This window comes from Dermacentor andersoni, chromosome 5, assembly GCF_023375885.2.
Source record: "Dermacentor andersoni chromosome 5, qqDerAnde1_hic_scaffold, whole genome shotgun sequence".
NCBI lineage: Eukaryota > Metazoa > Arthropoda > Arachnida > Ixodida > Ixodidae > Dermacentor > Dermacentor andersoni.
In genome coordinates, this window is record NC_092818.1 from 10,379,454 (window position 1) to 10,406,110 (window position 26,657).

Consider the following 26,657-nt stretch of genomic DNA (forward strand, 5'->3'; position numbering starts at 1 on the left):
AGTCCTCCACTACGGCGTTCCACATAATGAGATCGTGGTTTTGGCACGTAAAGAATCGTAATTTTTTTAGGTGGGCTTGCTTAAACACCTGACAGAGTCATTTCGACTGCTCAGAGTTCTGTTATGTGGGTGTACGTGATCAATAGCAACAAAAGAACGCGCGTCTAAATAATAAACTCTTCTATCAGGAAGTGCATCGAGTAAGATGCAATCTCTGAATAAACGCACGGAAGCGCGAACCTACAATCAAAGTTCAAAGGGAAAGAGTAAAAGAATTAGCGTATGATTGCGAAGATTATTGGCCCAGAAGTGCAATATAATAATACTGAACTTCTGGGCCAATCACCTTCGAATGACTTGTCTTAGCGGAGGCATCAGTCACGTAAATTCTCACGGCATGCACTCGTGTAGGAACGTTCTGCTGCAATATCTCGGATGCCGCCAAATTTGTGCTTAAAGCAAACACCACCGATAGTGCTCGTGATAACTGAAATAATGGCTTGAGAATTGTATAGGGGGCTGACGGGCAGTAATTAGACAACCCTTCACTGCATCATAGTTGCCATAAATTCAATACTAGGCGTTACATTAAAAGCGAGAGAGAAAATTGTGCAGATTCCATTCACAGGAGTAACTAAGTCCTGTGCAAAGTATAAGATTTAAAATTATTGGCTCTATGTCTGGCTGCCTATATATATGACTGCATCGGTAGAGCATCGACGAGGTAAAAGATGACGGTTCTAATTTTTCTGTGTAAAAAATCTGCTTTTTCAATTGAAGAGGCCCCAAACCAGGAGAGACGGGAACCTACATACTGCAATGTTTCACAAAGGCGCGAAGGATGTGTTCCATTAAAACACACATTCCTATAACCACGCCACCACTTATCTATATTCGTGCGACTGACAAAAAATATGACGGTGTTAGCTTGCAGCGTAATACAGCAGGCGAGCGTTAGTATAGCTATATCAGTACTCGTCTTCAGCTCTACACAGGCACTCATGGCAACACAGTTTTTATAGCAATGCCTTCCGCTCAAAGCTGTGCCACTCTTGTCCTTCACCGTTGACATTGACGTTGGTTCTGTTGACAAGTTCCGTTGAGAACGTCGCTTGCATGCGAAAATGGATATCCCTGGAAAAGGCGCCGCTACCACACTGTGGCCCAGATAATCCACCTGTCAATTATTGTGGGCAATCACCATTATTAAATAAGACTAAATTGTCCACGTTTCACTGCTGCCCTCAATTTGCTACTCCGTCCTCAGCTATAGCGAACCCGCCCGGTGTCAACAAGAAGGAGAATCTCTCGCTGACTTTTCCACGGCTACAAGCCTAGTCAGCATATCCAGTGGTCTAGGTTATACAGCGGTGCCATGCAACTGCTCAAATACATTGTGGCTTTCTACTGTCGTGCTTGTCGCCTCCCAAAAAGCCGATGCACGATACGAGGGATACTCAATAGCAACGGGTAGTCAAACTAGCATGGGACCTTTATCCAAACGCATTTTTATCGCCACACCTAAGCATTCCTACCACAGGACTGCAGGCAACACTTTAACAGTGGCAATTACTCCACACACTGTACCTCTTCGCCTAATTGATGCATTCCTTATTTAGATGAATCTTCACCTCAGAATGAATTGAGGTTCGGGCCAGACATTCAGGGCAGATAGCATGGTTATCGAGTATATGAGTAATCGCCTGCTGCCTCCGACTGTGGCACTTAACTCTATCATACCTTCGCAAATTTTGGCCACGTTTCACAGGTGATCGCATATAATGTCTCAGCCTGGCAGATTTCTGGTTGCACCTCCAGCATCATAGTCTGCCCAGAGTAAGCCAAGTGAAACAAAAAACCTGCGAACGCCTCTTTTCTACTTTAATTGTTCCGTTACGTACGTCAAAGGTACATGCGAAGACGTCACTCACGATATTATTGTCAGCATGCTGAGGTGGCCGGTATTTCGCGATGTGAACAGCTACGTGTACAGAGTATCCTTTGCGCGCATTGATGATAGCCGAAAGTCGAGACAACGCGCCGCCCAGAAGAGCACAATATGAAGTCATTTTTTTGCTAAGCGGCATACTAAATTTTATGAAGATCGTTGTAAGGCTCATTAGACATGAGAGCAACCACGAAACACAGCTCAGTGTTGAGTGTCCACCTAGGATATGTACATCTGGGTGGCCGCGGAAAGCTCCCGCAAGTGCATGCGCGGCACTAGTTAGTTGTGGCTCCCATACCTTTCTGCCTGAGGCATCCCGATCGCTTCGAAATACTGAATACGAAATGGCGCTTTACTTTTTATTTTCAATACTGCCAGTACTATTAGAGACCATAGCAGATGGACATAAAAATTGAAATACATGGTAATAAACGTGCACGTACAAATTGCGCGTCGATAAGCCAAACAAGGAACGCAAAGGAACAAAGTGAGAATACATAAAAAACAAATATAGATATCACATGCCTAGCAATACAGAGAATACATCATGAAAACGACAGAAAATGGGAGAAAAAACCCTAACACCTTCACAATAACCAGCACGGCTTACAAGAGTTGCAAAGCATATTATGTGAATAAGACTGCGTTACTGATTGCTTGACATAGATTCTAACCGTGATGTGAACTGAGATGAGTCTGCAGAAATGACTGAAGGTTCGAGGCGATTCCATTCCCTTATCACGAGGGGGAAATAACAGTACATGAATGTGTCATTATGGCATGAATATTCTGTTAAAGCACGTACATGTTTATGTCTCGATGATCGTGATTGCGAAAAACATGTATTTTGTTAGGTCTCTCCTATAATAGTTGTGAATCAAGTCAAATAAAAATTTCAGCCGTGCTTATTTCGCTCTTGATGATAGCGTCGGTAAATCCGATATAGCCGCAAGGTTAGTGAGTGAATCTGTACGCTTGTACTAGTTTTGTTGTGCATAAACCGCAGCGCTTTTCGCTGTACTTTTTCCAGTTTCTTAATATTAGTTACTGAGTGGGCAAACCAAACTGTGTTAGCGTACTCCAAAACTGGTCTAACGAAAGTAGTGTAAGCGAGAAGCTTAGTCGACATGGGTGCGAGGCGGAGACATCTTCGGAGATAAAATGGCTTGCGTAATGCCTTCGAGGTCACATTGGCAATGTGCGCGCCCCATCTCAGGTCAGAAGTTAGTGATGTCTAAGTACTTATGCTGGTGAACTTTTGTTAGCATTGTGCCGTTAATAAAGTACAGAAAATCGGAAGGCCGTTTTTTTCTTGTTACCGTCATGCAAACTGATTTAGTTGTGTTTATCGTTATTTGCCATTTTTTGCGCCATTCATTTAGCTGGTCTAGTGAATTGCTAAGCGAAACATGATCTTCGTAGGTGTTAATTGTTTGGTAGGTGATGCAGTCATCAGCAAACAGTTTGATGTTACAGTCAATATTTCTGGTTATGTCGGTAATCAAAATTAAAAATAACAGTGGCCCCAACATGGATCCTTGAGGGACGCCTGATGTGACAGGCACTGTCGCAGATTCCGCATGCTGAAATAGTACGAATTGTGTCCGGTTTGTTAAGAAATGTGTTACCCAGTCTAAAATTTCCCCATTCCCAATAAAAGCCCGCAATTTTGTTAATAATTTACTGTGGCATACGCGATGAAAAGCTTTCGAAAAGTCTAATGATAATATATTAGTCTGGCTATAGTTATTGATGTTAAATACGAGGTCATGAGCAACTTCCATAAGCTGCGTGACGGTTGACAATCCATGGCGGAATCCGTGTTGGTGTGGCGTTAAAAAGTGTAAGTGTCAAGAAAGTTTGTTAGGTGTTTAAGGATGATATGCTCGAGCATCTTGCAAGCGGTGCTAGTGAGAGATATTGGTCGATAATTAGAGGGCAATGAAGTATCTCTTGTTTTGTGTATTGGGATTATTTTCGCATTTTCCAGTTGTCGGGTAAGGATGATTGTGATAGGGATTTTCGAAATATCAACCCCAAGTATCGGCTGCACCACTCTGCGTATCTCTTCAGAAAATGATCTGGAATGTCATCTGGTCCGCATGATTTTTTATAGTCAAGCTTGAGCTACATGTTAAGGATACCCGCGTCAGGTATGATTAACCCTTTCGCTGTCACTGACGTACCGGTACGTCATCGCGCTTCCCCCCCACGGTGTCACTGACGTACCGGTACGTTCTCTATCGTGCGTTCAAAATTTCGCGCCTGAGCGCAAAAACAGGCGCTCCTGGATTTGCCACGCCATCTGTTGACTCTTTCTACAGGTTCGTATATTCGCTCCGACCTGTGTTAACCCATGTATTGAAGAGTACGGTGCGACTGCCACTCCCCACTTTCTCTTTGCTGAGTGGCGCGGTGGCTCCGCGTTCGCTGGATCATGCGTCGCGCGCGTGTGGTTGTGGGTTCAAGGGTTGTTCTGTAATCTCCGCTGGTTTGAACGTTTTTATTTTTATTCTGTTGGTGTGCCTGCTACGGCGCGTCAAGTTCAGGCGCACGTGCCGTTGCCTCTCCAAAAAGGGTGACTCGATTGCTGCTTTCGCTCTCTCGCCGCACCCTCGCTTCCGACTTGCAGCAGTAAACGTAAAGCCCTTCGAACTTTGTTTAGCCTTTTTTCATCTCCCTCTGTCTTCTTGATCACGCAACGTCCCATTTCTCTCCGTTGCGCGGGCGACTGAAAGCGCATCCTCCCTGCGCGCGGTTACTTTCGGATGGCTGGGCGCGCGGGACCTTCGTCTGCTCATGGGAGCGTTGGCTGAATTCCGATTCAGAATACGAGCCGAGCTCGGATTCGGACTCGGACAAAGTCGCTTGAGACGAAGAGGGTTCCGCATCGTCAGATTCGGATGTTGAACAGATTTTATAGTCAGGCTGATGATGATGATGATGTTTACTAACAACAGCTGCAGAACACTGAAATGTGCATATTGCATTGACTATGTTATTTGTATACCAATCATAATCAAAAATAAATTGCTATGTTCATTCCCTGTTATGCTCGTTCCCTGAAACCAAGCCGACACTGGGGGTGCGTCACGGCCAGAAACGTCCGACAGCGAAAGGGTTAAAGGATCGATGCGCGATGTTGAACTGCTACTAATGTCGGAAAGGTTGCCTTCATCTTTTGTGAAGTTCGAGTGAAAATAGTTATTGTAGGCATTGGCGTTGTTAGGTCTTTCCTCAGGAGACAGGTCCGATAAGGTGTCCTTAGTAGGGCGGAAATGGTTCCAGAATCGCTGAGGGCTGTTTGTCAGAAAGTTAGGCAGCGTTACATGAAATTATGTTCCTTGGCTTTTTTGGCTGCCTGTCGAAAATGTGCTACTGCGCATGCTAGTTTGTTAGTTTTGAAAGGGCATGATCCATGATTTTGATAGAGTTACGTATCCTTTTTACGTGACGCTTTGCGTGGATGACTTCCCGAGTTATCTATGGGCTTGTTCTTCGTGGTCGCTATTTTTTCACGGGACATAGTTAGGCAGTAGGAAAGCATATTCTTAAAATGGAGCCAGGCTGTGTTCACATCAGTTGACGGGTCGGAGGTTATTTCAGTAAAGGCTTGAAATTCGTGCGCAAGGTGGGTTAGTATGCTGGCGTCATCCGCCTTCTCGAAGTTGGGTACTGTAGATGTACTACAACGCGTTCCTATTGAGCGGTCGAGAGGCAACAAGCATACCGGTATGTTGTGATCTGAAATGCCTTCAATAATTTCTGTTTGTGCCTGGTGCCCTGAGAAACGATCACTGATTAGTGTAAGATCAAGGATATTGTTTGCTGAACCGTGCTTCCGCGTCGGTTCTAGAATTATTTGGCGAAGGTTAAATGATAATATTAGGTCAAACAGAAATTCTGAAGATGACGTGTGATGCATAGTTACCCAGTCCACGTCGGGAAGGTTAAAGTCTCCCATAAGGATAATTCTGGAGTTCCTAGCACATCGGTGTAGAAACTCATGAATGGAATCTCATCACCCGAAGAGGGGCTTCTATAGGAGCAACCCACACATATAGTAGTATTATTACAAAGAAGCCTGCAAAACACGCTTTCAGCACCTGACACATCTGGCAGGAAAACAAATGGGAGGTCTTTCTTTATCACAAGAGCCACGCCACCGCCACGGGAACCCCGATCTTTGCAAATGACTGAATAGTTCGGTGGCATGATTTCATGGCTGGAAACATCCGGTGAAAGTCACGTTTCCGTAACGGCGGCTATATCAGGTTCGTGATTAATTAACAGGTTTTCGAAAGATTCTATTTTGTTTAGTAAGCTTCTTGCATTTACATTTATGATTGTTAGTTGTCTCATCGAGCTCTTCTCCGCGTCATTGGCGGGCCGTTTATTTTGCTTGATTCCGCGTCGTTTTTTTTTAAGGGGTACTTTGTCATTGGTCACGTCGTCCCAAACAAAGGCGCGACTGTTAATGTACAGTTTGTCCAAGGCGAGGGAGACTTTGTCGCGATTTTCTTTGGCACTGTTCCACAGTTACTTTCTGATGTCCCGAATATCAGGAGAAAAATCTTCCCCAATGGCCAATTTTGAGCCTTTAAGTTTAATGCCTCTCCTCAATATTGCCGATTTGTTAGGGGAATTTAGCAGTTTAAAAATTACCGGCCTAGTCTTTTTCGCTTGCGGTCTGCCTAACTGGTATATGCGTTCTATGGTAACTGGGTCCAGCTCTAGGATATATTGTATGATATCTCTGCTAACTGTCTGCTCAAGACTGTAGCTCGTTTCTTCTTGCGATTCCGGTATGCCGTAAACTATTAAGTTAGCTCTCCTGCTTCTGTTCTCAAGGTCATCGATTTTTTGTTCCATGGTTTATATTACGCGACTCATGCAGGAAATCTCAGTCTAACAAGAGTGTACTTTATTTTCTAGAAGTACTATGGTATCTAACTTGGTCTCTATATCTGCAAGACGTTCTTTCTTTATTTCTTTGATATCAGCGGCAATTTCCTTGAGTTGCTTAACGATGTCCCTTAGTTCCGGGCCGGGGTTTGTTTCTATGTCTCCTGATAACAATAGCAACTTCCACAGAAGTACAGCCATATCGTACCCAGCCATACAGCCGTACAGCCATAGCCATACCCCGTGGCATAGGTGCGGGCACGGCAGCACCACCAAAAAACGGTCGCTAGAGCGGAAGCATTTTCCAAAATGCCTTCTCACCTGCACAATGAAGACGAGAGTATTAGTGCACCACATACTAGTAGTGCCGCCGTGCCCACTGCCGGTGTAATGCCCATGCGGGTTATATATGGTCCACTCCTGTGGTGACGCTCGCAGCGGCTTACGCGCCGAACACTCTGCGCACGTCGCCGTCTCAAGGTGACTTGGCCGATGAAGATCTGATGATGTCAGCGTATCCCACACGTGGACATGCTTTCCATTCACTGGTGGGATGACAAAAGCTATCCCGAAATGGTCGATGCTGCTCTTGGCGCCATGAAAGCACAGACTAAGGGCGAGCTGCACAATGAAGGCGAGAGGATTAGTGCACCGCATGCTAGTACTGCCGCCGTGCCCACCCGTATCTTTATCTCATATAAAGTCCAGCTGCAACGAAATTTCACTTGGGCTAAGTTGGCTGTAAATTAGTAGCGTATATGCTCTCATAGCAGTGTTGGCACAGACGCAGGGCTGGTAATTGTCTCATTTCGTCTTTTTATTTTTAAGCCAGCAAGTATCACATAAGAAGACGGCGCGTGCACAGCGTAGTTAGCGGACATGACGCAAGCCCCAAACGTATTCTCAAAGTATTGAGCTAGCTAATTCTCATTGTTTTGAATTCCACGTTATTACAGCGAGTGGCGTTTATGTAAGTTTCAGTGAGGATAGCGTGTATTTTTCTAGCTTATTCTAACGCACCCCCTCGTGTTTCAAGCGTTTTGCGCGAAGGTTATTGCTGTCTACGCTTTCTGAAACAAGTCCATTTTTGCTGCCCATAATTTTGATGCAGTTGGTCTTCAAAGAAATAAAACTTAATTTAAGTGGCAAGGCACAGTAATTTTCTTAAAGCGAAGCTTTCTTTGCCTCTCCCTTCGACTTTCCCACTGCTGCTGCTGCTGCTGTGGGCTGCTGCTGTCGCGCACATCGCGTCGGGAGTGATTCAGAGCGATAATAGGCCCGAGTAATAGAGGAAAGGCGACGGGAGAAACTCGTTTTCCCCCCACCGCGTCGAATGTGCACAATACCCTCTGGAGCTACCTGGCCGTCACCATATGAGCCGCTTGACAGCTGTAATTAACCGTGACTCCCCTCAGGAGCATTGCACAAACTGCAGCGCTTCCCTTTCTACTAACGTGCGAGGCCAGAGGCGACGCAGATAGAACTGTAGAGAAGAGGAGAAGGAGAGGGAGGAGAAAAGCCAGCTCTCATACAAGAGAGGGGGAGAGGGGACGTGAGAAGGCAAGGAAACCACAGCGGTTGCGGGGACACAGGATAAGCTACTAGGTACAGTACAGTACGTTGTTGCTATTTCTGAAAAAATGACCGCATGAAAATATGTCACGCGGGCAACTTATGCAGGACGTGCAGAAGTAGAGCCGCATCAATTAAATCGCACCGCAGGGTCCAGGAGACACTATGGAAGCGGTCGACCGTCAAAGCAACACTTCTGTGCCCGCCGCGTCAGCTTCACGGCTGTGACATTGCTAGAGTTCGTGGATTTGATCCCAATAGCGGCAGCCGCACTTCGACGGAGGCGAAATAGAAAACGCACGTGCACTTAGATTTTGGGACACGTTAAAGGACATCGCGGTGTCAAAATTAATCCGGAGCCCGCCACTACGGCGTGCCTCATAATCCCATTGTGGTTCTGGCACGTACAGCCCCATAATCCAATTCAAGTTTAATACTTCTGCCACAAAGCGATGTGCCATGTGAGGAAATGACAACGTTCAACCCTCTCAGAGGTTATCAACTATGGCGCACAGCAACGCCTCAAGCAAACACCTCTCCCTGTGTGTTCTGTGTGCTACACAAACAGCAGTGGTGCGGGTAAGGTAAACGCTCAACATCAACTCACTACTCTCATGTTAGCCTAGACGTTGAAGAAATTATACTTTCGCCACTAACATCACCACTATTATCGTCAATGAAAGCATCGAGCCCGGAAAGCTTCCCTTACATCGATTGCCACAGTGCATGGCATCTGCATAATTTTTCTCCTATAAGACGGCGATACCTCTTTGAGCTCCAGTGAGTCTTGTAGAGAAAGCAATGCATAGCGCTGATTTGTCATTTCTGCACGTTCCTTGCCTGCAGCCCATTGCCCCTCTGCTACTCAAAAAGCCTAGATTGTTATTTGATTTCTCTGCCGCAAATGTTGAGGCCTCTAAAAGCAAGATTAGGTCACTATATGCTGCTTGTTTTGTGGGACCTGTTAAACTTTGCGTTGTAGGTGCACTCCGTGCTGCAGGGCATTGCAGTCTTTTCTTTTTTTTTTTACCTAAGCCAAAGATGTGCACATGCTTGTAGTTATGTTGTTCAAGGAATAAAATCTGATTTTTATAGCGAACACTTAAGACATGAGCAACAGAGTGCTACGTTTGAGGAAGGAAAAACAGAAAGTATATTTGAAGAGCACCACTCAAAAACCAAAACCGAAACCAAATCTTCAGTTGTGTGTTTCTGCCATCTGGTGCGAGACTGCGGCACTAAGTCCTATGTGACCTAAAAAAAAAAGAATATCCGGAGCACGGTATTTAACAGCTATCAGTACGACGCGGGACGACAGGGGCGTGCAATTAAACAAGTCAACCGCAGCTACCGATGATTCCGCAATGATACGCTTGGGTTTATCAAGACACCTTGTGAATTGGCCCAACGGCGTTTCAAAAATCGCTTTTCGGAACAATGTTCTGCCATGTGCAGAAAGCCGAGATAGGCATCGATCGAAAGCCGAGTTTCCGGAATACATACGCTCTAGTGGCTTTTACGGTAGTAGCCGTAGTTTTATCAGAGCAACCGTGTTGTTTCTAAAGTTAGGCAGAAATTTTCATCGTTTCCATATGCTTCCATTGCTGAATCTTTAACTACTCCGGGAACGAAATTCTTGCTTTCAACAAAATATTCACATTTGTCTCGTGTGGCTAGTCTTCTAAAGCCTGTCTGTCACCTGCGTTTTGCAATAATCAACCTGTACTCTTAATTATTCGCGAAAAACCCACTTGTTGTATAGAAAACGCGCTAGCTTAGCACCGCTGCCGCTTGGGGTGCTAGTTGGTACGTGTCCAGAAAAGCTGGACATGCGCTTGCCGCAGACCGAGACGTACCCTGCAACCCTTACAAGAGAAGCGTACTTACCCGTTTAAAAAAATGAGTTGTCATCTCTCCAGGCTGATCTGGCAATGTAGTCGACGGCTGGGGAGTGTACGGTGACCAGTTAGCCTTAACTTGCGGCATCTTCGTAATTCTTCATGGCTGTCGTTGAGAGAAACGCGTGAATATTCCGCTGCCTTGGTTTTACTGGCCCCAGCACTGGCGAAAGGACAACAACGAACGAGCATTTCCTTGCTAGTTTTTGGCTAGAACTAAGCATTTCCAACCGCCGGCTGCAAATCGGTGAAGTCACACCGCCGGTGCGGACAGGCACTAGCAAAGGTGCACCAGAAGGCACCCCTCCCCGCGCTACCGAGCGCCGCTGCGTTCTTGTGGCACGCGGGGGGCAATGAAGGAAGTTAATTTTTCCAGCGTGGCGAAAAAGGAGGACGATGCGGCTTTGTTTCCTGTGAAATAAGGGCGAAAAAAATAAGATTGACAATAAACGCAGGTACCATCATCCTTGAGTTGCTCATTTTCTTCATCAAAAAGAAGAAGAAAAGAGGAGGCCAAATTGGACACTTGCCCCCGTCCACCCTGTTCGGTGCAGCAGCCCCCGATGCAGGTTTTACCTCTCATTCACGGCGCGTCCCTTGGCTAGAAGGGAGTAGGGCAAAGCGTCGCTGTGACAATAATTTATCGCACAGCTATATGGCACGCCAGATTCATCCGCCGGCTTCAGTCACATCTGCCGCTGCTTTACATACCGCAAGTATTTGTGGTTACCACTGGCGCGAAGGCCGCTGCATAGGCTTGTTTGAGGGCGGAATATATTAATTAAAGATCGTCCACCCAAAGAGCGAACAGACGTTTCACTGCATCAGAGAGTGACGTGGTGGATTGAAGCCGTAGAGGTCGGTTCGATTACACGCGCGGTTAACTACTTATTCGGATGATTGAGATGGTCTGAAAAGAACGCATCGATAAAGTAACCTTAAGAAGGCTTCTGTACTGCATGGGCAGTCAACTATAGTGACAGTATCAGCTCAGAGTAGCCGGTAACGAGAGGGGAGAAAAATGTCCATTAGCGATGGCTGCCGCTGACGATGCAGCGACATGGGCGACGATTGGATAAAGATGAAGTACGTGAGATCTATAAAGCGAAAAATTAATGCGGTAAAATAACGTGAAACGGCAAACAAATTTTAGCGCGATGCTCCGCACGTGCGGCACAAACACTTCGTGCAAAGATTATACACGTACGTAGGAGATCGGGCGGTATGATGAGAAATTTCAGCAGCACATGCGTAAGTCAGCGTTCGAATGTGCACAATAAATAACAACCAACTGTTATAGGTGAATATGTCGAGACATGCTTTCGGTGCCTTATAATAACATAAATGGTTTTTGGCCTTCTTAGTTTTCGTCGCAGTGCGACATTTCAGCTAGCATTTCCGTGTTCAATACCTACCATACCAATTACAGCGGAGTAATTTAACTTCTTTACGGTAGCGAGCAAAACGTGGCATTGCCTTAGGAATTAAATGTACATTGTTAGCCATTCTCTAAGAATGTACAGACTAACAAGCAAAGCAGGCCCATTAGGAACCCAATGACAGAAAGCCCGTGGCCATTCCGTAACAGTCCACTTGCTTATAGTCGCAAGCCTATTTCATATAAAACGTGAGGAGCAACAAAACACTTTTTACGTCAACCTGGCATTGCAGAGAGGAACCGGAAGCTGGGGGCACGCATATCCTCTTCGGTCGTACAGCTCCAGCGAATCAGGGTGACCGAATTGGACAGTCGACTAGGCTGACTCTTGCTTTCTTCACATAAAAGGAACCACCTTTTACTACCACAGTAGTTAAGTACTACGAACACACCCCCGGGCTATTGAGACTTCGAAATATCATGTACGAGACCTTTCCAGCGTTTCGGCCGCAACATTTCAGACGAAAAAAATACTAATCGTCTTTCCTGTTCTGTCTTATTCAAAAGTTTGTCAGACGTACAAGAAGCACCAGCAAAAGTAATGATCACTCTTGTGAGGTCTGCATGTGGCCGTCTCTTTACCAGCACGAGCATGTGGAAGCGCACTCCCGAAGCACGCTTTTGGTGGCAGTGTTTGTGGCTTGCTGGAATTTATAATTCTCTGATGCAAGCACTGAATTATCACGACCAGTAGTCTAGTTTACAAATGGCCCATCCTGGCACATTGTTTAGAGATTATCATATGTTAGGTGAGATTATCAGTAATACACACATTATTTAGATGCGTAATTGTTGCACGAAACAAGGAATTGAAATATTGTCGTCGTTTCTTATTCGTCCACGATAATCTTGCAGTCAGCGAAGGCATTGATTGCCTTATGTCTTAGATAACTTAGCCGCCTCCCTGAATCTGTACAGAAATATCGTATGCAAAATATACATTCAACTCAAACGAGCTAGCCATTCGTGGACGGAACCTAGCGCTTGCTTGCAGTGGGCTCTTTCTGGACAAGTCGTCCCGTTTACTATAGGCTAGCCTTAGCGAGCCCCCATTAACCCCACCACTCTAGCTGTGGGTGACCAAATGGTAACCACGGGCCACCTGCTCAATCTGGCGACCTGGTGGCGCGTTTGTCCATCCTGTCACGTCCTTTGTGAGCAATACACAAATTATGCCACCCCACTTGCTTCACTACTGGAACCCCCTGATGCCGAGTGAGGGGAACACTTGCCCATCCGAGCCCGCACACGTGGAATAATTTGAGCGGGTGTCAGCGAGAAGCTTGGTAGCGTTCAATAGCGCATAAGCACAAGCAGATTTGCATCAGCGAGCGTGGGCCCAGTGCGCTAAGTGCTGAAGACGTGACCATACGAAATGACAAATTTCAAAAATATATTTATGAGCCCTGCCTCGACAAGTCAAACTAATTCTGTCGACATGTTGGTTCTGTACTTGGTCTTTCTCTCTCTCTCTCTCTCACTCGTTTTTTTTTTTTTAGAGAGGTTCAAGCATATGGCTTAAACTTCTGTCTTTATGGTACGTGTACTTTTGCGCTCTGCAGAATGTCGTGTAGCACGCGCCTACTCACAAGATAGCGCATACTAATTACGCTTACACTTGTGTCAAGGTTGTCCTTTGTCAATTGAGGGCATTCAACCCTTCGAGTATCACGGTAACCTAAGGCTCTTTGTTCCGGACGAGCGCGTCTCAGGGCGTCCTGGCATAGCAGTCAGCGCCTGCTCCCATGTACGCAGGCCACCTCTGCTGCCGGAAAGGCAGCGGGCCGGCGCATCGGTCACAGATGCACTGCAGGCGCACGCGGTACACGGTCATCTGGCCCATGCGCCGGTCGAACGGGTCGTAGGCCAGCTGGTTGTCCTCGTCGCCCTGGCCACACTCGGCCACGGCCAGCTGCTCGAAGGCGTCGTGGTCGAGCCCGTACAGCGGGCTGTTCGCTTGAAAGCGGGCCGCCTCGTGCGCCCGCATCCGCTCCAGGCAGCGCCGCTCCTCCGCCGACATGGCGCGCACGCGCGTCGGCCAGAACCAGAAGGTGGCGAACACCAGGTCGACGCTGCGCGGCCCAGAGCCCGGCAGCAGGGTTCCTGCGCAGTGGAACGCTCAACACTTGCGCTGCATCGAGAGAGATCGGCGCCGTACCGGTCGAGATGGTGCGCTGCACCCCGCCCGCGTCGTGCGGCCCCACGTGGCGACGGATGCGCCGGTATTCCGAGTGCTGCTCCAGGAAGCGGGCCCCGATGGCCGTGAAGTTTGGCAGGCCGCCGTACTCGAGGGGCCGCTTGCCGTCTGCGAGGGTGCTCGGTAAGCGGAGCTGCCTGACTGGCTGCACGGTCGTGCTCACCGGAGTCGTAGACGAGCGCACCAGGGGGGCCGGCGTCGGACCACAGGGCATACAGCCGTGTGTAGAGGCGCGATCCGAAGCGTAGCCGGCAGAAGTCGGCGCGACTCCGCAGGTACACGCTGGTGCCAGCGGCCAGCGCGAACTCTCGGTCATCGTGGTCGGCGGCCGGGCCGCGGTGGCAGTCCGAGAGCCAATAGAGGAACAGGTCGCGGCCCGTGCCGGGCATGCTGACGGCCAGCGGCGACGCCTGTGCTCCAAGCGCCGAGCGCACGGGCCGCGGAAGCAGGGGTAGACCCGTGCGGCCGTCCAGCACGGTCGTCTGGCTGGCCACGTACAGCGGGAAACCCGGCCCCGTCTGGTAGCTGACCATCACGTCGGGCGTCCCGTCGCCGTCAAAGAAACCCACGGCCGGAGTGCTGTACGACTCGGACTGGGCAAAGCGGCGTGACCAGAGCCGCGTAAAGCTCAGGCCGTCCAGCGCGAACGCGGTCGAGTTGAAGGCGGCCATGACGAGGTCCGCCACGCCGTCGCCGTTTATGTCGACCAGCGCCGGCGGGGTCATGATACCCTTGCTAGGGTCCGTGTAGATTGCACGTGCCGCGTGGGCGCGGCCGGCGAGCAGCTCGCGCAACGGCAGGCTCCACAGCGAGCCCCCGTGCGTCTCGCCGCCTGTGCCGAACAGCACCAGCTCGGTGCCGTCCGGGTAGAGCATCAGCTGCGGCGAGTAGTACGTCTCCCGGCCATCTGGCACCATTGCCCAGCTGAGCAGCCTGCCCGAGCGCCCGCTGACGACGAGCAGGCGGCCCGCCAGCCGGTCCGAAGGCGCGCCCGGCTCGCGCAGCGGGTCTCCTCCGTGGGCGACCAACAGGTCGGGCGTGCCGTCAGCGTCTACGTCGCGCATGTGCTGCGCCGTGTACATGTTGGAACGCTCGACCACGGCCTCGTCCGCTCCCGATAGCTCCCAGAGCACGCCGCCCGTTCGTCCGCTTACCGCGTACAGCCCCTGCGCAGGTACAGCGCTGCCGCCAACGCGCTTCGAGGCCGGGCCGCGCGCCGTACCGCCATGCGACCTCCGGCGACGCAGTCCGACACGCCGTCCGCGTCCAGGTCCAGCCGGCAACTGAGCGCGAACAACTCGTGGGCCACGTAGAGGCGCCACAGCTCGTGGCCCGAGCGGCCGTCGAGCGCCGCCAGGCCTCCGCCGCAGCCCCGGCCGCCGGCCGCCGGCAGGTAGACGTCGCACGCCACCCGCGGGTACCGGTACGCATCCAGGCCTGCGCGCGCGCGCTGTCGGTCACCGCGGGCGCGTGGCGAGCTCCGCGCACTGACCGGTTCCGAAGCCGAAGACCACGTCGAGCGTGCCGTCCCCGTTGACGTCCAAATGGCGGAAGGCCGACTCCGTGGTCAGCATTGGCATCGTGTTGTGCCACACGTCGTGCACGCGCAGCTGCCGGCAACCGTCGGAGCGCGCTGCCCGCCGGCGTTGCCGGTGGTGGCGCAGCACCAGCGCCGCGGCGCCTGCGAGTGCCAGCTTTCGTTATGGGAAGGCGGAGTGTCAGTGAAAACAAGTGTCGACAGCAAAACCTCCTTGCTCGACACTGTCCACTCACGGATAGAGCCAGCTATGACGTCACAAAATATGAAAACGTACGGACCATTTCCAGCGCTGCCTCATGGACTCTGACATCTTTGAGCCGGTGGCCGTACGGCTATTGAGCACCTTATGCTTTTGCCGTCCAGATCGTGAACCACATGCATGCTGAGCAAACGCGAAATAAACTGTTTTTGCTTTCTAGATGAATTATTATCCGCAAGTAATGCAACGCTTTCAACCAAAAGCGCAAGCGAAATGTTAGTGCTAGTCGTTCGATAAACTTGGCCTTATTTTATCCTGACGATCCTGAAGCGAATACCTGAATACCTTGAAGCGAATACGCCAAGTCGGTGCGTGTGCGTCCTCCGATGAAGAGACACTCGATTGCACGTAATTATTTTGCTTCTCTCGTAAAAACAGATAGCTCTTAACACCTCCATACTGGGTAATCCACTGTGACAGTAGTCATGTGCGAGAAATATGTCGATAACATTGTTTTCAATGTCATTCGATATGTATCCTTGCAGTTATCAGTGCCTCTCGGAACGAATGGTTCTGAACATGACTGACAGTCCCTCGAGATTCACAAGCAGTGATAAGAGCCCCAGCTATGCACTGCTAACTTACCTACGCTATTGTTACGTTAGCTTATCGGTCACCGATTTAACCATTAAGCTAAAAAATACAAGTAATTATCATTTTGCGTCCAAAGGGACTTGTTGTTTTGCGCTTTATGAAATTGCGATCGATTATGGATATTTCGTTGCTTTACGAGCTCGAAACAAAACTTGCAGTGAAATACATTTTCAAGTCCCGTTCTTGCCACAACATAGGAAATTATGTTTGCGCGAGAGACGTTGTCGGTATATCATCATGACTGCATGCACAGTTTACTGCGTACGTACGAGTCTAGACTAGTTGTTTCCTCCTGCTAATCAAATGTGTATAACCGGACGTGATGTCTCCGTTAAGAAGGACGTGCTCAAGAAAAAAATAGTTCGGCTTTACGTCTTCGCGTTGAATCATCGCTTTTCTGCTAGACATGGGTTTTCCACGCCACAGGGGTGTGAGATAGTTTGACTTCGGCGTCCTTTCAAAGAAGGGGGTAATATAGTCATGATACTTTTATTGCCCACAAGAGTGTGTGAAGTGCAGTTAACTAACAAATTTGCCCATTCAATAAATGTAAGCAGAGTGCCGGGCAGCTGAGTTCGACGAAACAGTCTCAACAAAAAATTAAAAGAATGGGTGGAAAGATGGAGAAAAATTTAGCTAGGAAATATTACGCTGTGTTATGACTTTGCATCACACAGCGTAATATTTCCTAGCTAAATTGCAAGGGGCAGCGGTGGCATAGAGGTAGAACACCCGCCTCGCGTGCAAGAGGTCCGTGGCTCGAATCCCGGTGCCGGCAATTTTCCACCGGAATAAAAAAAAATCCGCGTGTTGATAAAATTGCATAAACAGGCCTGATCCCGGTGACCAGAACCGGTAACGCAGTCCCTCACTAGAGCAGGATTGGCCACCCTAGTGCAGTACTTGGCCCCAATCTCCTATATGAACACAACAATCAGTCCCCGGCAGCGGCGAAGCCACTGACCACGGCGGCGCTCAGACCTGCGACGCAGCAGAGGGTGCTAAGAATCCCTGGCTCCGGACAGGCCGCCATTAGAATATGAACCTGGCAACGTTTAGCGCTCGAACGTTATCTAGTGAGGCAAGTCTAGCAGTGCCATTGCAGGAATTAGAGGGCAGTAAATGGGATATAATAGGGCTCAGTGAAGTTAGCAGGTCAAAAGAAGCATATACAGTGCTAAAAAGTGGGCACGTCCTGTGTTACCGGGGCTTAGCGGAGAGACGAGAACTAGGAGTCGGATTCCTGATTATTAAGAATATAGCTGGTAACATACAGGAATTCTATAGCATTAACGAGAGGATGGCAGGTCGTGTTGTGAAACTTAATAAGAGGTGCAAAATGAAGGTTGTACAGGTCTACGCCCCTACATCCAGTCATGATGACCAGGAAGTCGAAAGCTTCTATGAAGGCGTGGAATCGGCGATGGGTAGAGTGAAAACAAAATACACTATACTAATGGGCGACTTTAATGCCAAGGTAGGCAAGAAGCAGGCTGGAGACAAGGCAGTGGGTGAATATGGCATGGGCACTAGGAATAGCAGGGGAGAGTGATTAGTAGAGTTTGGGGAATAGAATAATATGCGGATAATGAATACCTTCTTCCGCAAGCGGGTTGGCTGAAAGTGGACGTGGAGGAGCCCGAATGGCGTGACTAGAAATGAAATAGACTTCATACTCTGCGCTAACCCTGGCACCATACAAGATGTGGACGTGCTCAGCACGGTGCGTTGCAGAGACCACAGGATGGCAACAACTCGAATTAGCCTAGACCTAAGGAGAGAACGGAAGAAACTGGTACATAAGAAGCCGATCAATGAGTCAGCGGTAAGAGGGAAAATAGAGGAATTCCAGATCAAGCTACAGAACAGGTATTCGGCTTTAATTCAGGAAGAGGACCTTAGTGTTGAAGCAATGAACGACAATCTTGTGGGCATCATTAAGGAGTCTGCAACAGAAGTCGGTGGTAACTCCGTTAGGTCGGATACCAGTAAATTATCGAAGGAAACGAAAGACCTGATCAAGAAACGCCAATGTATGAAAGCCTCTAACCCTACAGCTAGAATAGAGCTGGCAGAACCTTCGAAGTTAATCAACAAGCGTAAGACAGCTGACATAAGGAAGTATAATATGGATAGAATTGAACATGCTCTCAGGAACGGAGGAAGCCTAAAAGCAGTGAAGAAACTAGGAATCGGCAAGAATCAGATGCATGCGTCAAGAGACAAAGCCGGCAATATCATTACTAATATGGATGAGATAGTTCAAGTGGCTGAGGAGTTCTATAGAGATTTATACAGTACCAGTGGCACCCACGACGATAATGGAAGAGAACATAGTCTAGAGGAATTCCAAATCCCACAGGTAACGCCGGAAGAAGTAAAGAAAGCCTTAGGAGATATGCAAAGGGGGAAGGCAGCTGGGGAAGATCAGGTAACAGCAGATTTGTTGAAGGATGGTGGGCAGATTGTTCTAGAGAAACTGGCCACCCTGTATACGCAATGCCTCATGACCTCGAGCGTACCAGAATCTTGGAAGAACGCTAACATAATCCTAATCGATAAGAAAGGGGACGCCAAAGACTTGAAAAATTATAGACCGATCAGCTTACTGTCAGTTGCCTACAAACTATTTGCTAAGGTAATCGCAAATAGAATCAGGAACACCTTAGACTTCTGTCAAACAAAGGACCAGGCAGGATTCCGTAAAGGGTACTCAACAATAGACCATTTTCGCACTATCAATCAGGTGATAGAGAAATGAGCGGAATATAACCAACCCTTATATATAGCTTTCATTGATTACGAGAAAGCGTTTGATTCTGTCGAAACCTCAGCAGTCATGGAGGCATTGCGTAATCAGGGTGTTGACGAGCCGTATGTAAAAATACTGAACGATATCTATAGCGGCTCCACAGCCACCGTAGTCCTCCATAAAGAAAGGAACAAAATCCCAATAAAGAAAGGCGCCAGGCAGGGAGATACGATCTCTCCAATGCTATTCACAGCGTGTTTACAGGAGGTATTCAGAGACCTGGATTGGGAAGAATTGGGGATAAAAGTTAATGGAGAATACCTTAGTAACTTGCGATTCGCTGGTGATATTGCCTTGCTTAGTAACTCAGGGTACCAATTGCAATGCATGCTCACTGACCTGGAGAGGCAAAGCAAAAGAGTGGGTCTAAAAATTAATCTGCAGAAAACTAAAGTAATGTTTCGCAGTCTCGGAAGCGAAAAGCAATTTACAATAGGTAGCGAGGCACTGGAAGTGGTAAGGGAATACATCTACTTAGGGCAGGTAGTGACGGCAGATCCGGATTATGAGACGGAAATAATCAAAATAAGAATGGGCTGGGGTGCGTTTGGCAGGCATTCTCAGATCATGAACAGCAGGTTGCCATTATCCCTCAAGAGAAAAGTGTATAATAGCTGTGTCTTACCAGTACTCACACACGGGGCAGAAACCTGGAGGCTTACGAAAAGGGTTCTACTCAAACTGAGGACGACGCAACGAGCTATGGAAAGAAGAATTATGGGTGTAACGTCAAGGGACAAGAGCTGATTTGGTGAGGGAACAAACGCGAGTTAATGACATCTTCGTTGAAATTAAGAAAAAGAAATGGGGGCATGGGCAGGACATGTAATGAGGAGGGAAGATAACCGATGGTCATTAAGGGTTACGGAGTGGATTCCAAGGGAAGGGAAGCGCAGCAGGGGACGGCAGAGTTAGGTGGGCGGATGAGATTAAGAAGTTTGCAGGGACGACATGGCCACAATTAGTACTTGACCGGGGTTTTTGGAGAAGTATGGGAGAGGCCTTTGCCCTGCAGTGGGCGTAACCAGGCTGATGATGATGATGACTTTGAACATCACCGCGTTAGTCACGAGCGATGTCTAGAAGACTACCCACTTCAATGTGGCACTCTAGCGACGGTTAGCGCGGTAAGCTTTTTTTCGAATCGGCACTGAGACTTTCAGCATGATGTTACGCTTCAAAACGCATATGCGTAGGCCTCCTACTTTAGGGTGGGTGTGTGGCCTTACCGCACGTGAACGCTTCCTCTAAAGTAAGCCAAGCGGGTCCTGCGTCTGAATTTATTTCCGTCTCGTTCGAAGGTTGCGCTTCCCTTAATTGCAATAAATAATGAACCAACCAGCCTAGCAACTCATTTTTGTCAAGCTTGAGCTTCGGTTGCGACAACGACTCATTGACAGAAAACCGCATTTCAAGACTGGCGTTTACAAAAGGCACTTTATGTGCACTCTAGCCTACAAGCGTTGATCCTTTCTAACCAAATGGGACGCTTCCTAATGGCAACCGGCCGTCGACACAGTGCAGGACGTCTCGAGAAGCCACATTCGGCACAACCGCTTTACCGAGCGCGGCGCAGGCCAGCAGGAGCCACAGGGCGGCACCACAGCGCCGTCGCCGCACGCCGGCAGTCGGTCCCCGCACGCACACCTTGCGTGGAGCCATCAGCGGACGGCTCGGTTCTTCGTCCGACATGGCCGGTCGGCGCGCAGACCGGCTGGCGTTCACGGAGTCATGCGTCGAACGATGTCATGTCTCACGGATGGCAAATCCCGCTAGCGCGCGAACCGCACCTACACTTCCAGACAGTCAAGTCGATCGCGACGAGAACACACAGAACGGTCTCAGTCAATGGTCTCCGGGTTTCACAGACGTGCTCCAATATGAGCGGCGGACATCGGAAGGAAGGCACCCGCAAAGCTGGCTGGAACCGCGCGGCCAACAGCTACGCCGCGCCAGCAGCGCGAAAGCGAGGCTCGGCCACCGCGGCCTTGCCGCGCCTTTCCCTATGACTCCAGCCGCGTCGTGTGGCGACATTCGCGTTCTGGTCCTGCGCTGCGCTGTCGGCCGGCGTCTCTCTCCAAACGGCGCTCTCCGCCAGGTGGCGTTTAGTCGCGGTCGATACAGTGGGCGCCGCCTGAATCTGTCACGTGACCTGCGCAAGGTGGCACCGAGTAAGCTTGCTCATGGGTGATCCATACTTCTTTTTTTTTTCGTTATTCATTTATGTGTTCCCATCATTTCATCGCCCGGAGGAGATTAGTTAGAGGAGCGGCGTACAAAATATAAAAAAAAGCAGATACAAGGTGTGCGCAAACACACATCCACAAAAAAGCAACACTCAGGCTAAATATTGTACAACAGAAAATATTAAGGGCTCTGAATGCACTAGACACGAAAGTTACACATCGCACACAAATAAAATATTCTAAATGTCCTCAGGCAACGAAAGTAGCAATACAAGCGCTGCGACAAAAAATGAAGCGCGAGCTTTAGAACATTCACAGGCGCAAATGTCGCAACAAGAATGGGGGGAACGAATGGGCACCAACAGTAACAATCACGTTGAGTAAACAGTTCTCTGCTTCAATAGTGGCAGGGAAGAACGAAGAATGGAAAGTGTTTCTGTGCGGTAGGAGCGTTCGTCTTTTCTGTTTGTTATCCCTCCTCCTATACATGTATGACGGTGGCTTGATGTATAATTACCGAGCTATGCCAGTAAAATTATTTAAGGTGAAGTTAAAGCGAGTCCCGTTTAAGTGCTTTTTTATATAGCTGTGACACTGGCATCGGCGTGGTAAGCGGTCGTGGCAAAAGGGACAGATTTATCTTGAAGTGGACGAGCCGGAGCTGGAGCTCAGAGTCCGAGCTGCGCAGCAAGGTCTCCCACGTTTCTCTACTACCTACTCGTATTTTGTGCGTTCCCCCGGGAGAGTACGGACATTCCCATATTATGTGGTCGAGGGTCCCTCTCGCCCCCACAAAGATTACATCTATCGCTCCTGACCTCGGGGAACATGTGGGTCGCCATAACCGGGTGCGGATACGTATAAGTTTGTTGTCGTCTCCACGCGACTGCTTGTCTGTCGTTTAATTTTGGGTCTGGCGGGGATACCAGTCGGTCTCAGACCCCACAAGTATAGTCGTAGATAGGGCGAATTCTCAAGACGTATAAAGTTTCCCTCAGATCGCGGGACTTTTCGCACGTTTTTTTTTTTTTTTTTTCGTGAAGTGCTCGGCCGTCATTCATCGGGATATATTCAATATATTTGTTCTGTAATAAGCCCGAAGAAAAACAACTACTCCTAGGTATTTTTCGTTATCGGCCGACAGAACTAGTAACGGGGGACAAGCAGTACTCTGTAATAAGAGTGTCATGCTGCGGATAATTACTAAACCACCGTTTTGCCATGTGTTTTCGTGCATGTTACGAGATTCATAGTTTGTTTCTCTGGTGTCCTCGGCGAGCTAAACAAGACATCTTGTTCATATCTGGGGAAAATTAGGGGTATGGTATGGCCAATGTGTAGGCAATGTTCTAAACGGGTGGGTTAAATGCGCATTTTCCAGTACAGTACGCATGCAAGAGGTCCATAGTGTTTTTAGTCTGTTTTAGGAGGGGTGTAACACTTTGACGGCTGCGCTGGCATAATTACGACTACAATAGAGGTCAACTTTTGCGAACATAAGGGGAACAATACGCCAAGTCTATGTGCGATGGTAAATGCGTGTTGATAAAATACAGAGTTAGAAAAGTGTAAGCAGGTGTTCGAAAGTATGAGGCTGCTGCTAACAGCTAGGCTTCCTAATGTCCCAAGAGAACTCAACTCTGCGTTTCAGATATATTGCACATTAAGGAATAGGCAGCATTTTAAGTGGAATGTCTCGCATAGTTTTAACATTTCTGACTGATTTAGAAGCACTACGAATAATTATTGAACTTCCAGCTTCTTTTTTTTTTACTTTTTCATGCATTATATATTAGTTTTGCCTGGTGTCCTGACTGAACTATAAAAGGCAACTTCGTTATGTTTGCTGACTGTAAGAATAAAGTAAATGGTGATGTGGAGGTCAAGTTCAAAATAGATGAGGAATTGGGGTTTTGCCAAATAATTACGCATGCAAGCACTCCAGAGTGTTGGAGCGTGCTTGCCGAGCGGGCCCCAACACGCAGGTCAGGGGGCGAGTGCCGCCGCCTCAGATGCAAGCTGGGAGGTCTTGGGTCCCAGCAGCCTCTTCAGCCAGTTGGACGAGCCGGAGCTGGAGCTCAGAGTCCGAGCTGCGCAGCAGGGTCTCCCAGGTTTCTCTACTACCTACTCGTATTTTATGCGTTCCCCCGGGAGATTACGGACAGTCCCATATTATGTAGTCGAGGGTCCCTCTCGCCCCACAAAGATTACATCTATCGCTCCTGGCCTCGGGGAAAATGTGGTTCGCCATAACCGGGTGCGGATACGTATAAGTTTGTAGTCGTCTCCACGCGACTGCTTGTCTGTTGTTTAATTTTGGGTCTGGCGGGGATACCAGTCTACGAGCCAATCTATAATGCTGCGTGATCTCCACATATTTTTTTAGCATGCGCTCTCCGTTCCCTCGGTCATCGAGGGACCCCGTAGCGGCTCGGCGGTAGCGATCTCGAGCCAGCTCGTGGGCCGCCTCGTTAGCGGGGACGGCATCGTGCGCCGGAGTCCAAATTATTTGAATTTTTCTATCTAACTTTCTCTGGCCGAGGATTCTGGCCGCTAAGGGCGAGATCCTTCCCTTGCTAAAATTTTGTATGGCAGTTTTGCGGTCACTTACACAAATTTCGCGCCCGTTCAAGCACAAGCTAATACGATCGTAATTTCCTCGGCAACTTCTATGTTGCGCCCGCGCAGAGTGACAGCGGTCACGGGAGTACCCCGGCCGCTGACGGCCGTTGCCACCGTAAAACTGCCGCTACCTCCCGCCGCGTCTACATAGGCCACCTCACGTTCCGAAATTTTACAAAGTTTAATCTTTAATGTTTCGGCTCGTTTATGCCTTCTGTCTTTGCTATGTTCCGGGTGCAGGTTTCTTGGCGGGGGGGGGGGGGGGTGATAACCAGATTTTTTCTCACTTCCCTATCTACTTCCACCTTTTGGGTAGGGGCTCTGTCCGTATTTATTCCAACTTTGGCTAATATGGCTCTTCCTCTCCTCGTGGTGCTAAGTCTCTCAATTTGAGAGGTTCGCATCGCTTCCGCCAGTTCTGCCCATGTGTTGTGCACTCCTAGAGCCATCATTCTCTCTGTTGATGCGCACATGGGCAGTCCAAGCGCCCCTTTTACGCATTTCCTGATTAGAGAATCAATCTTTTTTCTTTCCACCACTTTCAAATCGAGATATGGCGTTGCACCTGGCTGAATATGTATGCCTGTATTAGTTTAATTTTTTCTCCTTTAGCCATCGGCCTTTGCTGGCCACACGCCTAATTAGGCTCAGGGTAGGTATTGCCTGATTCTGCAGCCTCTTGACGGTCTCGCCATTGTGGCCGTGTGACTGGAGAATCAGGCCCCAGATTCTAATTTGCTCGACTATTGGTACCTCCTTACCGGCCACTTTAATTTTGATCTCCGACGGTGCCTTGCACCTTAAGTGTTTCGGATTGTATATAAACAATTCTGATTTCTGCGGCCAGCATGCTACGCCCCTCTCGGCCGCGTAATCGACTATGATGTCGGTGGCGGCCTGGAGCAGGCTTTCGACGGCTGAATCACTTCCCCGGTTGACCCAGAGGGTGATATCATCCGTATATATACTAAATTTGAATCCCTCGAGCTTTGCCAATTGCTCGGGGAGTTCTCTCATAGCCACGTTGAAGAGTAGGGGGGACAGCACTGATTCCTGGGGCGTACCTCTACTCCCTAGCTCAATTATGGGGGATTCCAGCGTTTGGAACCTCATGCAGGCAGTTCTTCCCGTCAGGAAGTCCCTGATGTATTGATATGTCCTGGCACCTACATTAATCTTGTTCAGCCCTTCCAGGACCGCCTCATGCTTTACGTTGTCAAAAGCCTTCGTGAGGTCCATTCCCAGAATTGATTTTGCATCTTTAGACCTTGAGTCTATTATATCATGTTTGATTTGGAGCATGACGTCCTGCGTACACAAGTGAGGTCGGAACCCGACCATCTCATGTGGCCACAGATCGCCCTGCTCCATGAAGCCCATCAGTCTGGTCTGGACGACGCGCTCCATCAATTTCCCCACGCATGAAGTTAAGAAAATTGGCCGTAAGTTTTCCAATTGCGGAGGCTTCCCGAGTTTCGGTATTAAAATAATGCTTGCCGTCTTCCACTGTTGTGGGAGCTTGCCTTTATCCCAACATTCCTGCATGTACTTCGTTAGATAACTAATGGAATCATCGTCTAAGTTCCTGAGCATTTTGTTCGTTACCCCGTCAGGGTCCGGAGCCGACTTCGTTCTGAGTCTTACAATCTCTGCCCTCACTTCCGCTTCTGTGATGGGGGCGTCCAACGCCTCGTTAGGCGCTCCACCATAGTCGGGAAGTGGAGTTCGCGATGTTTCCCCCACGAACGTCTCAATTAATTTCTTCATGAAATAATCATCGTTCCCTACAAACGCATGCCTAGCTTTTGCCAATCTTATACCGGATTGAGTTTTCGAGCTTGCGAGGTCCAACAAGTGCCGGAGGATGTTCCACGTCTTGGAGAGGTTCATGCTCCCCTCCATTTCGTCACACTTGTTGGCCCAATTTTGTTCGCATAATGTAAAAGTATAATCTTCGATTTCCTTATTATGCCTAGCAATCCTCAGAAGAAGGGTTGCCGAGCGGGTAAGAACTTAATCGACTGACCTGCACTCGTAGGCAAAGTTACATCCTTCGGGGTGTATCTCTGCCACACAACAATAATCGTCACCTGCCTTGCTTGCGTTTCCTTGCTTGAAAACGCCGCGCTCGCTACTTTCCTGTCGCGAATGCTATGTCATGCTGATAACGCGCATGCCGTTCGTTACTGCAAAGTACCGGGTTCACCGCGTTAAAGAAAGGAAATGCGGACAAGACAGATGACGATTATCGTTGTGTGACAAAATGGTGTAACGTTGCTTAGAGTGTGGCAGAACTGTTAAGACGCCAAGGGCCAAATTTAGTGAAAATTGGTGGCACTCTACACTCTAAAAACTACGGAGGGTATCGCAGGAGTGAAGCGGCCGATTTATTCTTCAAAGCGTTGTTTTACTCTCGCAAAATGTCGAGTGGAGTGAAATGCATTGCTCACTCCGTGACCAAGTAGAGAGTGAAATGTGCCTTTCATTCTGCACGTCTAAGAGAGAGTAGAATGCCCGTTCTACTCTTGCGGCAATAAAGAACAAAACGTAGCGTAGTATTCAGCTTCAACTGTAGGAAGCTGGCCCCGTACATGGCAATGTATCAGTCACGCACGCTGAGCAAAGAGCACACCGTTCTGCTTCTAAGAGAACAGGTAGCCACAGTCCAAAGGAACGCGGAGCGAGT

General features: G+C 48.7%; 1 protein-coding gene across 2 annotated transcripts; it reads right to left on the reverse strand.

Annotated features, from left to right (window-relative positions):
- Positions 1–13,137: 13,137 nt before the first annotated feature.
- LOC126530119 (protein FAM234B) lies at positions 13,138–21,247 on the reverse strand. Of its 2 annotated transcripts, none has more exons than XM_055070108.2 (6): positions 20,642–21,247; positions 15,451–15,639; positions 15,181–15,395; positions 14,122–15,124; positions 13,920–14,066; positions 13,138–13,864 (listed from the first exon to the last, which is right to left on the reverse strand). In XM_055070108.2, the coding sequence occupies exons 1-6, from the start codon at positions 20,853–20,855 to the stop codon at positions 13,470–13,472; spliced, it is 2,163 nt and encodes a 720-aa protein (XP_054926083.1). In that variant the 5' UTR covers positions 20,856–21,247; the 3' UTR covers positions 13,138–13,469. The 2 variants fall into 2 exon arrangements, with proteins under 2 accessions (XP_054926083.1, XP_050033514.1); XM_050177557.3 differs by having other exon boundaries at positions 20,726–21,246.
- Positions 21,248–26,657: the final 5,410 nt, after the last annotated feature.